Below are 12,360 nucleotides of genomic sequence, written 5' to 3'. Positions count from 1 at the left end.
CTTCTTTCTAGTAACTCACTTTTATTGCATTGTGTAAAAGAATGGGTCTGTGACAGATTGGAAATAACAAGAACTGGTCCTTGGCCCCAGAGTTTGAGCAGCACCAATAATGAGGAAATAGCAAAGAGCACAGGAGAGGAGCCGCGTGCCTGTGTGTGAATCCTGACTCTGCCACCTACTGGTGGTGCTGGGAACTGGACAAATGACTTGGCCACTCTGTGCCTCGGTTCTTGATCTGTAGAATGGGGTCAGTAAGTGTGAGTGTTTTCCTTTTTTTTCTTTTTCTTTTTTTAAGATTTTATTTATTTTATCTGAGAGAGAAAGAGAGCACGAGAGAGAATGAGCATGAGCAGGGTGCCTCATGTGGGGCTGGATGCCAGGATCCTGGGATCATGACCTGAGCTGAAGGCAGACACTTAACGCTTAACTGACTGAGCCACCCAGGCAGCCTGCCCATTGCTTTCTTAAACAGAAAGAGAAGGCATGAAAACATTGGCCTTTGAAAGGTGGGGTCCATCACCTTTGTTTTAGGCCGATGGTTTTCTACCCTTTTTTCCCTTCCTAATTTATCGAGGAGTGGGATATACTCCCAATATGACAATTGTGGCTGCCTCTTTCTTGAGTAAGTTACTTTATTTCTCTGAAGTTCCCATTCCTCATCTGTAAAATGGAAATCAAACCGCAAATGGCTACCATAAGAATTAGAAAAAGGAATATGTCTAAGGCATTAGCTTAAGATTGGTACACAGAAGCCATTCTATGTATGTCATTGTCATTATCCCACTAGTAACAGTGGCCGGCCTTTGGGGAAAAAGTAAAAACTGCAGCTTGGAAGGGCTTCCCGGATCCTGAAATGCCTCCTCAAGATGGCATGATCCCATCATCACTCTAGATCACTCCCATGATCAGTAAAGAAGTAACAGTTATCAAAAGTCCTATTCTTGAGTATTTCATACAATGAATTTCTTTAGAGTCTTAAGAACATATAATTTTCACTATAAGCTTTAATCTGAACAGATCAGTAAGAGCACCAATTACTACATACACACAAACTAGAAATAGGAAAAGAAAACTGTCTAAATTAAAAATATTTTTCTCCATCATTTAGTTATATAAAAGAAAAGGATAACATTCATACTTGCTCAGAGCAATAGGAAGAGAGATTTCCATTGGTGATCCTTTGTAACTTTGTCTTTCTCCAAGAGTATATTTGACTTCTTGTCCATTGATGACTGCTTTTTCTATCGTGAGGTCCTTTGTATCCAAGGTCTAGAATTAAGTTAGTATTTTTAAATGATAAAAAAATTGCTTAGTATATACTTAGAGAAAAGTAATATTAGATAGAGGTTAACTATAATGATTACAGAACAGAACTAGTTGCTCATAGAAAGTAAAATAGAGTGAAATTACAAGAATTAAAGGAGCCAAATATTAGTGTAGGTCCCATCTCTTGGGACTCTATGCTTCCCGAAAGATTTTTCATTCTAAAGTTTGCATATATGTATAAGTTTGCATATATGTATACCTAATTATCATTAGGTAATTCTGGGATAGTCACACAAATTTAAGGTTTTAAATATAAGTCTAATCTAACTTAGAATGTATTTGCTCCCGTCTCCTAAAACTTAACTTCTCTGCAAAAAAAAAAAAAAATCTATAACTTTAGTTTCTTTCATCATGAATCCTTGATGTATCTTATATATTTCTTCCTGGAATTCATAGAGTCCAGCTCCTATGTACTTTCATATATCCGAAATTTAAAACAAACCTTGGCACTCATTAGGCAGATAAGTGGGCTGTACATCACCGTTATGTATATAGAAAAAGCCTGACCTGGTCTGCCAAGTACAACTGAAAGACCTATGATAAACTGAGAGCCTATCTACTTGCTGTGGACCATTAAGGACCGTTAAGGATTTTCCTGCTTTACGCAGGAGAGGAGTGGCAGCGAGCATCTGAGTGTTTTCCATCCCCCAAATCCTCTGAGCCCTAGAGACCATACCTTTCACTTTCTCTCAACTCATCTCTTGTTTTAGAATTTTCAATCTTCCTGTGCTGCAAGACTGCTTCCAAACAACCTAAACAGGACTTCCATTTTACGTTTAAAACTTCTCTTGATCCTTCTGCCCTGATAACTATTCATCCCTTTCTTAAACTCCATGGGCAACCTGTGGCTGCTGTTTGCACGTCTTCATCAATCTCTCCTCCTTCCCTCTCTTCAGGCTGGCTTGCAGCAACTCTGCTACTGAAAAGGGCAGGGCATGCCCCCGATCAAGAGGTCTTCTCTGCTCGGTCATCTGGATCTCTATCTCTTCATAGCCCTTATGGGCCACCCCATCTGTTTGAAGTCCTTTCCATGGCTTCTTTGACTTTACACATAAATGGTTTTCTTACTCGTCTAATGCTATCCCCCACCCCCGACTCCTTTCTAGCTAAAAATGGATTTGTCCCAATGTTCTAGCCTCAATCCCTTGATTTTTTAAAAAAAGATTTAATTTATTTATTTGAGAGAGAACGTGAGCAGGGGGAGGGGCAGAGGGAGAAGCAGGCTCCCTGCTGAGCAGGGAGGCCCCTGTGTGGGGCTCTCATCCCCGGACCCTGGGATCTTGAGCGGCTTAACTGACTGAGTCATTCAGGTGCTCTGGATCCCTGGATTTTCTTACCATAACCGACGTATCATCAATCAATTCCTCTCTGCTGATGAGTACGGTCTGTTTCTATGGCTGGTGTCCCTTCCCCAGGACTGCCCACTTGTTGCCCACTTGACATTTCCGTGGGCAATATTGCCTCATAGTCAGTGGCCTTCTAAAAATTCTAAAAACAAAGCCAGCCTTATGTCCCCTCATCAGTTCTCTCTGCTGATTTCTCCCTTCTGTTAACAGAATCCACAAGGTACCTAAGATTTGAGATATTCAAATAATCCACAATTGATCCCTTTTCCAAGCCCCCATGGCCAATTAACAGGTTTTTCTTTCACACCGTCCTTAGACTTTTTTCTCTTTCCTTCTACCACTGCTCTCAGTCAGAGCCTGCCTTAGAACTACATGTGATGCGGTCTCTCCACATCACATCTTTCTATGAAATCTGGCTGGCAATAGCCCCGGGAGTTAGAAGGCCGGCTGCCTCTCTTTCAAGTTAGTTAATTGCACGATAAGCTCAGGAAAAGTCACAGCGGCAATCATTAATTTGATTCCCACCTCTCTACAGTCAGCAGTATTTGGGCGAAAAGAAATCTCCATTCTGTTTGTTTTTGTTTTAAAAGCACCTAAATTTGTTCGGGGCCCCACCTGTTTCCCTCTGATAGGTAATTATTCCTTTTGGGTTAACTTTCTCTCAGGGGTACCTCAACGATTGCTATTCTAAATTAGTAGAACTGACTTAGCTTCTTGCACTTGCATATTCAGAATATTTGGTTTTATTAGGTTTACATCTTATTAAGAATAGGGTTCCTCCTTTTGCCCTTCATATTCCAGGATCTATTTCTGGCTATTGGACTTATTTTAGAAACTTGATTACAATATCTATGTCTGTAACTTCTCATGTTTATACTACTCTTATAACCACAGGATGAATCAACTGACTCATTTCCCAGAGGGGCATATGTGATTATCTGTATTGCCTAAACTGTTCTAATCTAATCAGAAATCAGAAGGGCCAGATTAGGGTGCTGGGTGGCTCTGTGGGTTAAGCCTCTGCCTACAGCTCAGGTCGTGATCTCAGGGTCCTCGGATCAAAGCCTGAATCAGGCTCTCTCCTCAGTAGGGAGCCTGCTTCTCCCTCTCTCTCTGCTTGCCTCTCTGCCTACTTATGATCTCTCTTGCTGTCAAATAAATAAATAAAATCTTAAAAAGAAAAGAAGAATTGAAAGCAGGGACTCGAACACATATTTAAAAAAAAAAAAAAAAAAAGGAAGAGCCAGATTATTGTCTTGTCTATTTTTTTAAAATCTTTTCAAATCCTCCATACTTATTAGTCAGTCCAAATCTCTCCTATAGCATTTACTGTACCACATTAGAATGGTATGTGTTTTCTATTAGACGGAGGGTTCTTAAGAGGACACAGAATGTTACTTAGGCTTGCATTTCCAGAGTTTAGCACAGTGCCTGAAAAAATCGTAGGTATCAATTCATGCATTAAGCAAATCCTGAGCCAAGGGACAAGAGAAAAATGCACTGTTAAAGCTGTGTATTGCCAAGTCTTAACCTCAACTATCACTCTCAAATAACTTAAGAAACTCCTCTTCAAATTTCACTACTAAATGTTATTAAACAATTGATCAAAAACAGTGATAGAAAAAAAAGAAAACTGGGTAGCTGAAAAGTTGGAACTAGTACTTTTCAACAAAGTTTCACTGAATACCAACTATATATGTAAGGCCGAGATACCATATGTAGTTACAGGAAACAGACCTGCCAACAGTAGGAAGTTACTAGGGATATAATTTACTGTATCTCACAGTATCCTCTTTGAATAACACCCCAAAAACCACTTCTACTTCTAAGCAGCTGGCTAATTGCCATGGAATATATAACTAATTCCCTTTTTGCACAGGCTGCTGGGAAGCTCCAAGAAAGCCTCGCAACCCACTTCTTTTTCCCTTGGGCCATGTGTTTCGTTTTCCTGATCCTTATTCTCTCTTCCTCTGAATTCTTAAGTTATTTTTAATTATACTGTATATGTTGTTTTAAACAGACTGAAATTCTTTCTGTAACAAAGCATGGCTTAAATAAAAAAGCTTTAGTCCTCAGTATTATGTCTCTATTTACATTTTCTGTTATTTGCAGGGTGCTGCAATTTTTAAAAAATGGTTTTTTAAAAAAAATTGCAGCACCCTGCAAAGTTTGGTTTTGATTTTGGTTTTAAAACCAAAATCAAAACCAAACTTGAATTTCATTTCCAGCTCAGCCATTTACGTAGTGAACACTAGAGGGTTTGCAGTCAGAAAGATCTGTGTTCACTTCATGGCTTCTGCTACTTACTAGTATATGATCTTGGCCAAGACATTAAAACCTCTTTGAGCCACCAGCTGACAGAACTAAAAACGTTGCAAACTTCAATAAAAGAAACAAATGCTTGGAAGTTATCACCAAAGAATACTGAACTTGAGCACAAATAACCCAAACTTCAAAAGGATTTTTAGAAAAGCTGGGATTTAGTCCTAGTAGAGCTCCTTCAACATTTCCCCAGCTTCAAGGACTTCAAGAATGGAGACAGCAAGGACACTGGATGTCCTCACCAAGCACTGCTACTAGGTCCTCTCTATTGGTGGTGGTGAGGTATGGTGTTTTCTCACCTTCAAGACATTGTTAGCACTATTATTAGTGTGGCCCATATTAAGGTTTAGGCACTGCACTCTAACTCAATTCATCCACTAGTTCATCAAACTTTTTGAGTGTCCTCCACATGGCAGGTGCCACACTAAGAACCTGATAGAACCATGAAACATAGTCCTACCTTCAATAGACTGTATTCTAGTGAAGGAAAGAAGCTGAATTTGAAGAACTAAAACCAAACTCTTGGCCTCAAGTTGTCATTACAAATAAGCAAACAATTAAAAACAGATGTCACTCTACCAAACTAGCCTTCCTTGTATAAAATCTAACATTATTATCATTCTAGGCTCTAATTTACCAAACAAACATGCCACCCAGACATCATGATTTGAAAGTCTTCTCTCAAGATTTGGGGAATGCAAAAACAATGGGCAGCTTTGAAATTAGGACATTGAAGGCACATTCTTTTCAAAATTTAGGCATCTTGTTCCTTGCTTCCTCAAGGATCAGAGTTAAACCTTTATTTTTACAAAACAGGTGAGCGTGCAAGGTCATACTAAATAGTAATAAACTATCAAAATCTACTTTCTTATAATAAAAAGGGAATCTCATTGAGATGGGACTTTGTCCAATCCTGCCTGGCAAAGCTGCCTGCAATGAAAGATAGCATGGTACTTCAAGTTGACCAAAGTACAACCTATAGGGAAATGGTTATCTTCTTGCTTGTAATACCTTATTTTCTTCCTTGTAGTGCTTTCGGTGATTAAGTATCAACACATAAGTGAGTCGACCAACTTTTCAAATTGGCATTAGTCTAGCAAGATGTTAAAGGACAAAGAGTAGCTTACCTGGTCTATTAGTTCATATTAATGAACTCAGAATACACGCCTATGACCCAAGGAGTCAAGAGAACCACTGTTTCTTATCTAAACTTATAATTATGCCCAATTAATTGACCCCACTGATTTCCCACCACCAAGCCTCCGACATTCAGTGATTAGGTTGCTTAATGGCCTGCTTAAGTAGATTATCACAATGCTCTATGTACCATACACTGTGGCTGGTCTTTCGCTGTCCCTCTTATTTCCAAAATTCTCACCTATGAAACCCTTCAGGTGAAAGGTACAATCTAAATACTACCACTTTGAGTAAGAACACTGAAAACAGGTTATGTTGTACAGAGGAAATAATTTAATAACATTCCATAAATCTAAACAAGTTTTTCATCACTGAAGTGGCTTAGCGATGTTGCAGAAGTGTATTTCTGAGAAGCGCAATAATTACTCGCTCCTTGAAACCAGCTATGTAATACACTGTATTGAGATATGCTTAGAAAGCCTGAATGGCCCACCCTCATTACATTAACAGAAGAGAAGGGTGATAAAGGTACAAGGGCCACCACCCTGGGAAAAAAAAGAGCCGCACCTGGAGTTAGCAGAGACTGAAAGTATCAAAGCAGGGGAGAGGGGTTTGAGAATGGGTGGTAGAGAGGCTGAGGGCAGACTCCGATGGGTCGAGGGGTACGATCCTGCATTAGTGCGGGTTGAAATAAGGTGCCTGGGAGGAAAGGGTCGGATCAACATCGACAGGGCATTCGGTCTGAGACTTAGAGGAGACGATGGCCTGAGGAAGAGGAAGGTGGGCTGGGGACTGGAAGAAATTCGGGGCCTGAGAAGAGAGTTCTGGGCTGCAGGCCCAGGAAATGGGGAGGCCACAGGGGGCTCAGCGCTGGGAACGAGGAGAGAGGGGGGAGGGAGGATTCGGGCTAAAATGAAGCCTGAAGCTGGATGAGGGCAGGACGTGGATGCGGGGCTAGGATGTGCCTCAGGGCTGAGGAGGGGAGTCTGGCGAGTGGGGTGCAGGAGGGGTCACTGAGCTGTATGCAGCGGGTGACGAAGGGATGCAGAGACAGAAGCGGGGTTGGGAGGAGGCGATATAGGGTGAGTGGGGGGCCGAGGAAGGGGAGGCTGAGAAATGAGTGAGGGTGAAAGGGAGGTGCGGAATAATGAGCTGCGGGCTGCGGAGGGGCACCGAGGGATGCGCGCCGCAGACCCGAACGTGGGGCTGGGAAGGGGCAGCAGCGGGGTGAGGGACGAGAAGCGGGCGGCCGGGGAGAGGCGGGCACTGGGCGCGCGTCCCACCGTACCAGGCTTCGCAGATTGTCCTCCTGAGACTGCACCGTGAGCGCGGCGGTGCCGGTGAGCACCCGGCGGGTAAAGTCGACGCTGCAGCGCAGGTGCAGGTGCTTGGTTCGGCAGACCGAAGCGGGAGAGGCCAAGGAGCACGTATCCACTACCTCGGGCATGGCTCTGGGGAGTCTCTCCGCACGCGGATGCGCACCCTAAAACCAGACTGCCAGACTACTCGACTGAGAGGTGGAGGAGAGAAGGAGGGAGGTAAAGAAGAGCAAGACCGACTCGTGGCGCCCGCCGGGAAGGGAAGTTTCGTAAAGTGAGAGAAGAGCGAGGTGTAGCGTGGATGGAACTACAAGTTCCGTGGTGCAGCGCGAGAAGGAGTGCGCTTTGCTTCCTGGGAGGGGGTGTGTGTGTGGAGGGGAGCCGAGAGGACTGGGAGCATTCCTGAAAGGGGAGGAGGAGGAAGAGGAGGGGAGTGGGGGCAGCTGGAGGATGGGTGGGCCGACGGAAGTGAGCAGAAGTGCAACGGGGAGAACAACTGGATGCTTCCATTTTAGTTTCGTTCGACTTCGGTGGACGTTGCAGTAACAATGCAAGAATGTCAGAAGCTTTGATGGCAGCCAATAGTGAGGGCGGGGGAGGGTGATAAGCAATAAAACCCTTGTCGGAGGCGCGGTTGCTGTGTGGTTCCTCGTTAGTATAGTGGTGAGTATCCCCGCCTGTCACGCGGGAGACCGGGGTTCGATTCCCCGACGGGGAGACACAAGGGAAGTTTTGTTTTAATGACAATGCAACAAACCGTGATGTAAGTATGTCTCCCAACGTTTTAAAAGTTAATATGAAAGAAAGAAAGTCAAATGAGTTATCAACGTTACATTTATTTAAAAGTTGTTTCATTACTGGTTTGCCATGTTGGCAACCCAACATACGCTAAATTGTGTCAGTTCAACAAATTTTTCTTTATTGCTACTTATGTACATTTCCAGGCCCTGGAGAGCAAAAACGGAATAAGCCAATATTCCCATTTTAGAAACCTAGGAAGGTCATTTCAATATACTGTAATGAGAGAATTCTGTTATAGGAGTATGTGCTGGTGGCAACACTGGAGTGCCGAGCTGGGACATCTAGCTCAGCTCTGGGGCCCTTTCAGAAGGTGAGGAAGGGTTGAAGAATGATTTGTTTGGGGGATGGGACCTCAGAGTTGAAGCTGTAGAGACTGGAAGAGGGCAGGCCTCAGAAGACTTTAAACAGTTGGATCTTTAATCCTGAATTCATGAATGGGGGGCCTCCTGAAGAATTTTAAAGACACGAGGAACATGGTCAGAGTCATGTCATCCAGAGAACACTGGTAGTTTATTCGGAGAATGGATAGGAGTTATCAAAACCAGAAGCACAGTGAGTTAGGAAACTGGTAATAGTCCAGGAAGAAGATGTGGTGGCCTCACATAGGGAATAAGTAAAGATAGAGAAAAGGAGGGGAATGGAAGGAATATTTAAGAGATAAGTGGATACACAGATTAAGAAGCCTAAGATGATTCTCAAATTTTTGACTCTGGTGTGTGGGCAATCTTTAACCAGAGACAGAGACCATCTGAAGAGGACAGATACAGGTAGGGATGATGTAAATTTAATTTTGGACATTCCAAGTTTGAGAGCGTATGGGACTCAAGTGGAGATGTCTGTGAATCACTTGATGTTTAAGTCCATGCTCTGGGGAAGTTTCTGGTAGATCTGAGAAGGTCACGTAATGTGGTAGGTAAAGCTATGACCATGGATGAGCTCAGCCCAAGTAGCATGTGTAAAGAGAAGAGCAGTGAAAACAGGTTGAACTCCAGCCGAGCATGAGCTTTTAACAAAAAAAAGGCTAAAGGATGGAGGCAGTCCTCTCACAACATATGCATATATCCAAATCACCACAATGTACTCTTTAAAGATCTTACAGTTTTGTCAATTATAGCTCAATAAAGCTGAAATTTTTCAGAAGGGGGGAGTAGAGTAAGAAGAACTCATGAAATAAATTTGGAAGAGCCAACCAGCAATGTTAAATCCAGGGAGGACCATTAAAATAAGGAGTAAAAAGCCTCCTTTAGATTTAGCAGTGGGGTTGGATGTAGGAGGTTGGTGGTTTTGTTGAGTTCTGTGGAAGTTTTGTGGAAGCTGGATGCCAGAGAGCAATAGGTTAAGCAATAAAAAAGAAGAGGGAAATAGAACACAAGCTGCTCTGTCAAGACGTTTGGCCAATTTGAGAAAGGAAGACAAAAGAGGAATAGAGAGGCATATGGCATAAAGAAAGTGTTCTTTATTTTTTTAGGGAAAGAGAACCTTTAACATGTTTAGATATAGGGATGAAAGGGTTTCTAGAGAAAATTAAAGATTTAAGAAGTGTGGGAGACAGTAGATGACTTGAGCCTTGGCCAGTGCTCCGTAACTCCATTCTGTATCAAAATGATCTAACAATTAAATCTGGCTCCAGTAACAGAAAAAGATGTTATGTAAGGGGGTGTCCTGGTGTTGGCCCCAGCAAGGCAAAGGAAAACAAAATAAAATTAAAACATGCCAAACCATGAAATTCAATGTCTTATAAATACAAAAGTCTGAATTTTATATGGCCTAAGAATCCATGATGTGGTTGATATTTGCACACATTTTTTGAGGCCTAAAAATATTCTAGATGTTCCTAAATCAAGGGTGACAAACATGGTGCAGTAGACTTGATTTAGTCAAAGAATACACAATCAAATGATCTTCCTTATGGAGAAAGGATAATTTGCTTTTCCTAATAAAAGAATGTCAATACCATTGACTTCCATTATCGACTACCAGGAGCCCACAGAGTTTATGCCAGTGTGTTCAAGAAGATAGTCACAGACAGCTGCAAATGAATGCCTCAAATTTATTAATAGATTAATCAAAAGATAGATATACTGTAGCAATTATTTTCTAAGATCCCGCTGACACCCAAATATAGAGTGTACAAAATTAGCAATTCACAAACAATAGACATGTCCTTCATGTCCCGTGGTGGATAGGGAAAGTTTTAAAAATGAAGTTTTCCATTGCTTCTATAAAATAAGGATAATATCAGAGCTTATATACAAAAGGAGACTTTATTAGGATAAAAATGATTGATAAAAGTTTTATAAAAAGAAGTATACATATATTTACACAGCCATTTGAAGAGGAAGTATTCCAGCTTAACTGCTCACCTGGAAAATTTACTAAACCACCGCAAAGCCTCAATCCTTTTGGGGGAAAAACCGGGGCTGTTGAAAGGATGAGATGAGATAACGTACGTGAAGTGCTTCGGGTCGTGCTTGGCATTGTGATCATCTATTACGTGTTTGCCGGTATTATTTCTATGGGTCTTTATTTTGTCTATTTTGTTAATTTTAATACATATTATTCCTTGTTTTGTTAGCAAGAGTTTTTAGGTAGACCTGGGAAATGAGAAGCAACTAAGACATGGGAAATAAACAGATTGTGCCAAAACAGACTTCTAAAAGAGTTTGCAACGATCATCTTCTTGAAATATATTTATATTTAGGAAATTCTGGAAATTGTTTTTTTTTTTTTTTTTGGAAATTCTGGAAATTGTAATAGGTGCATTAACACATGACTTCCTGTTTCCATCAGGTCTAGCTCTGCAGGGGTGACATTCACATGCCGGGTTTCAGTCTAGCTGAAAGCAGCTTGTGCGAGACCTCAGCTCTCTCCTGCTCTTCCTTAAGCTTGACTCCCCATCCAGCCCCCATCTTTCCTGGAAAGAGTTCTCCTTTTCCCTCCCAGGACTCTGTCACCCCACCCTCCTGTCTGGGCAGGAGTGTAGTAGAGTCTCAAGTCCTAACAGAACAGAGGTGTATGTGATGCCCTTCCAATGGGTGAGAAAGTGGAAGAAATTCTTTTAGCTCCTTTTTTTTTTTTTCTTTCATGTTTAGCTCACAAAATGATTGAGGCAGCCTGGACCCGTTTCTCCATTTTTCTGTTAAATCTGTTTTTGTTTGTGCAAGAATTGTATACTTATTATGCATAGCTCTAGTGTGTTCGTGCCAGGAAAAGGTCTGGGCAGCTGGGGAGGGCAGAGATGAAAGGAACACAAGACAAAGTTCTTCCAATTTAGTAAAATAGTATAAGGGATCCTCTCCACTTGTCCCCACTCCTTCCCCCCATTCTGACCTCTATCCTGACTGAGAGCAGGCTGGATCTGGAGAGACTTCCACAACAATTTGCTGTTTGTTCCTCTACGGGTGACCACTAGCCTGATCTGGATGGATTATCAGGCCATGATGGATAGGATGGCTGGTCACGTGACCGTCTCTCTTTTGCACACCAAGTATGGTTTTAAGACCCACAGTGTAGTGTCTCCTAAAAGCCCCACCAGAAACACAGATCTCAGGCTCTGGTCTGCTGGATCCGAATCTGCATCTTAGTAAGATACTCCCAGTGATCAGTGCGCATAGTAAGTGAAACCACTGCCTTAGAGGCTGAAACGATACTTTTGGGATTGGAGGAAATTCAGTTCAAGTGTTTCTAAGACATGTCAGGACTCCTCTTGGAGTTCTGGCCCTGGATCCTCAAATCAGTACTCCTGTTATCCTCTGTCAACTCCAACACAGCACCTACCAGGCCACGTAAATGTCGGCGTATTTGTCCTTCCCCCTGATGAGATGGTCTGTCCTGAATTTCCAGATGAACTATTTTCCCTCTCTGAGCATGTTCTTTGGATGGATGAACAAAGGTATAAATGAATAAATGAGATTTCCCATGAGGCCCCAGGGATCCTTTTACTCAGCGCTTTATTCTTTGTTGACTCTGGGGCACAGAGAAAGCTGCCTTGTGAACTCTGCCTTCGGCTCAGGTCATGATCCCAGCAGGGTCCTGGAATCGAGCCCCCTACTTCGGGCTCCCTGCACAGGAAGCCTGGTTCTCCCTCTCCCACCCCCCCACCCCCCCGC

The 12,360-nt window shown here is 42.4% G+C and overlaps 1 protein-coding gene and 1 non-coding gene across 3 annotated transcripts in view; one reads left to right on the top strand and one right to left on the bottom strand.

The window, feature by feature from the left end:
- LTA4H (leukotriene A4 hydrolase) overlaps positions 1–7,707 on the bottom strand; it is a 31,712-nt gene extending 24,005 nt beyond the window's left edge. Inside the window, exons 1-2 of one of the 2 annotated variants that reach the window (XM_032346709.1) lie at positions 7,420–7,707; positions 1,139–1,269 (exon numbers count right to left, since the gene is read on the bottom strand). In XM_032346709.1, coding sequence (XP_032202600.1) covers positions 1,139–1,269; positions 7,420–7,578 — 290 coding nt within the window. In that variant the 5' untranslated portion in view covers positions 7,579–7,707. The remainder of the gene's footprint in view (positions 1–1,138; positions 1,270–7,419) is intronic. The other variant, XM_032346708.1, reaches the window with a different exon arrangement.
- Positions 7,708–8,096: 389 nt separating this feature from the next.
- Positions 8,097–8,168, top strand: TRNAD-GUC. Its single transcript has one exon. It is a non-coding gene; the product is annotated as a tRNA-Asp (tRNA).
- Positions 8,169–12,360: the final 4,192 nt, after the last annotated feature.

This window comes from Mustela erminea, chromosome 6 (genome assembly GCF_009829155.1).
Source record: "Mustela erminea isolate mMusErm1 chromosome 6, mMusErm1.Pri, whole genome shotgun sequence".
Taxonomy (NCBI): Eukaryota; Metazoa; Chordata; class Mammalia; order Carnivora; family Mustelidae; genus Mustela; species Mustela erminea.
The sequence above is the reverse complement of the archived record's forward strand: the minus strand, read 5'-3'. Positions and strand labels throughout refer to the sequence as shown.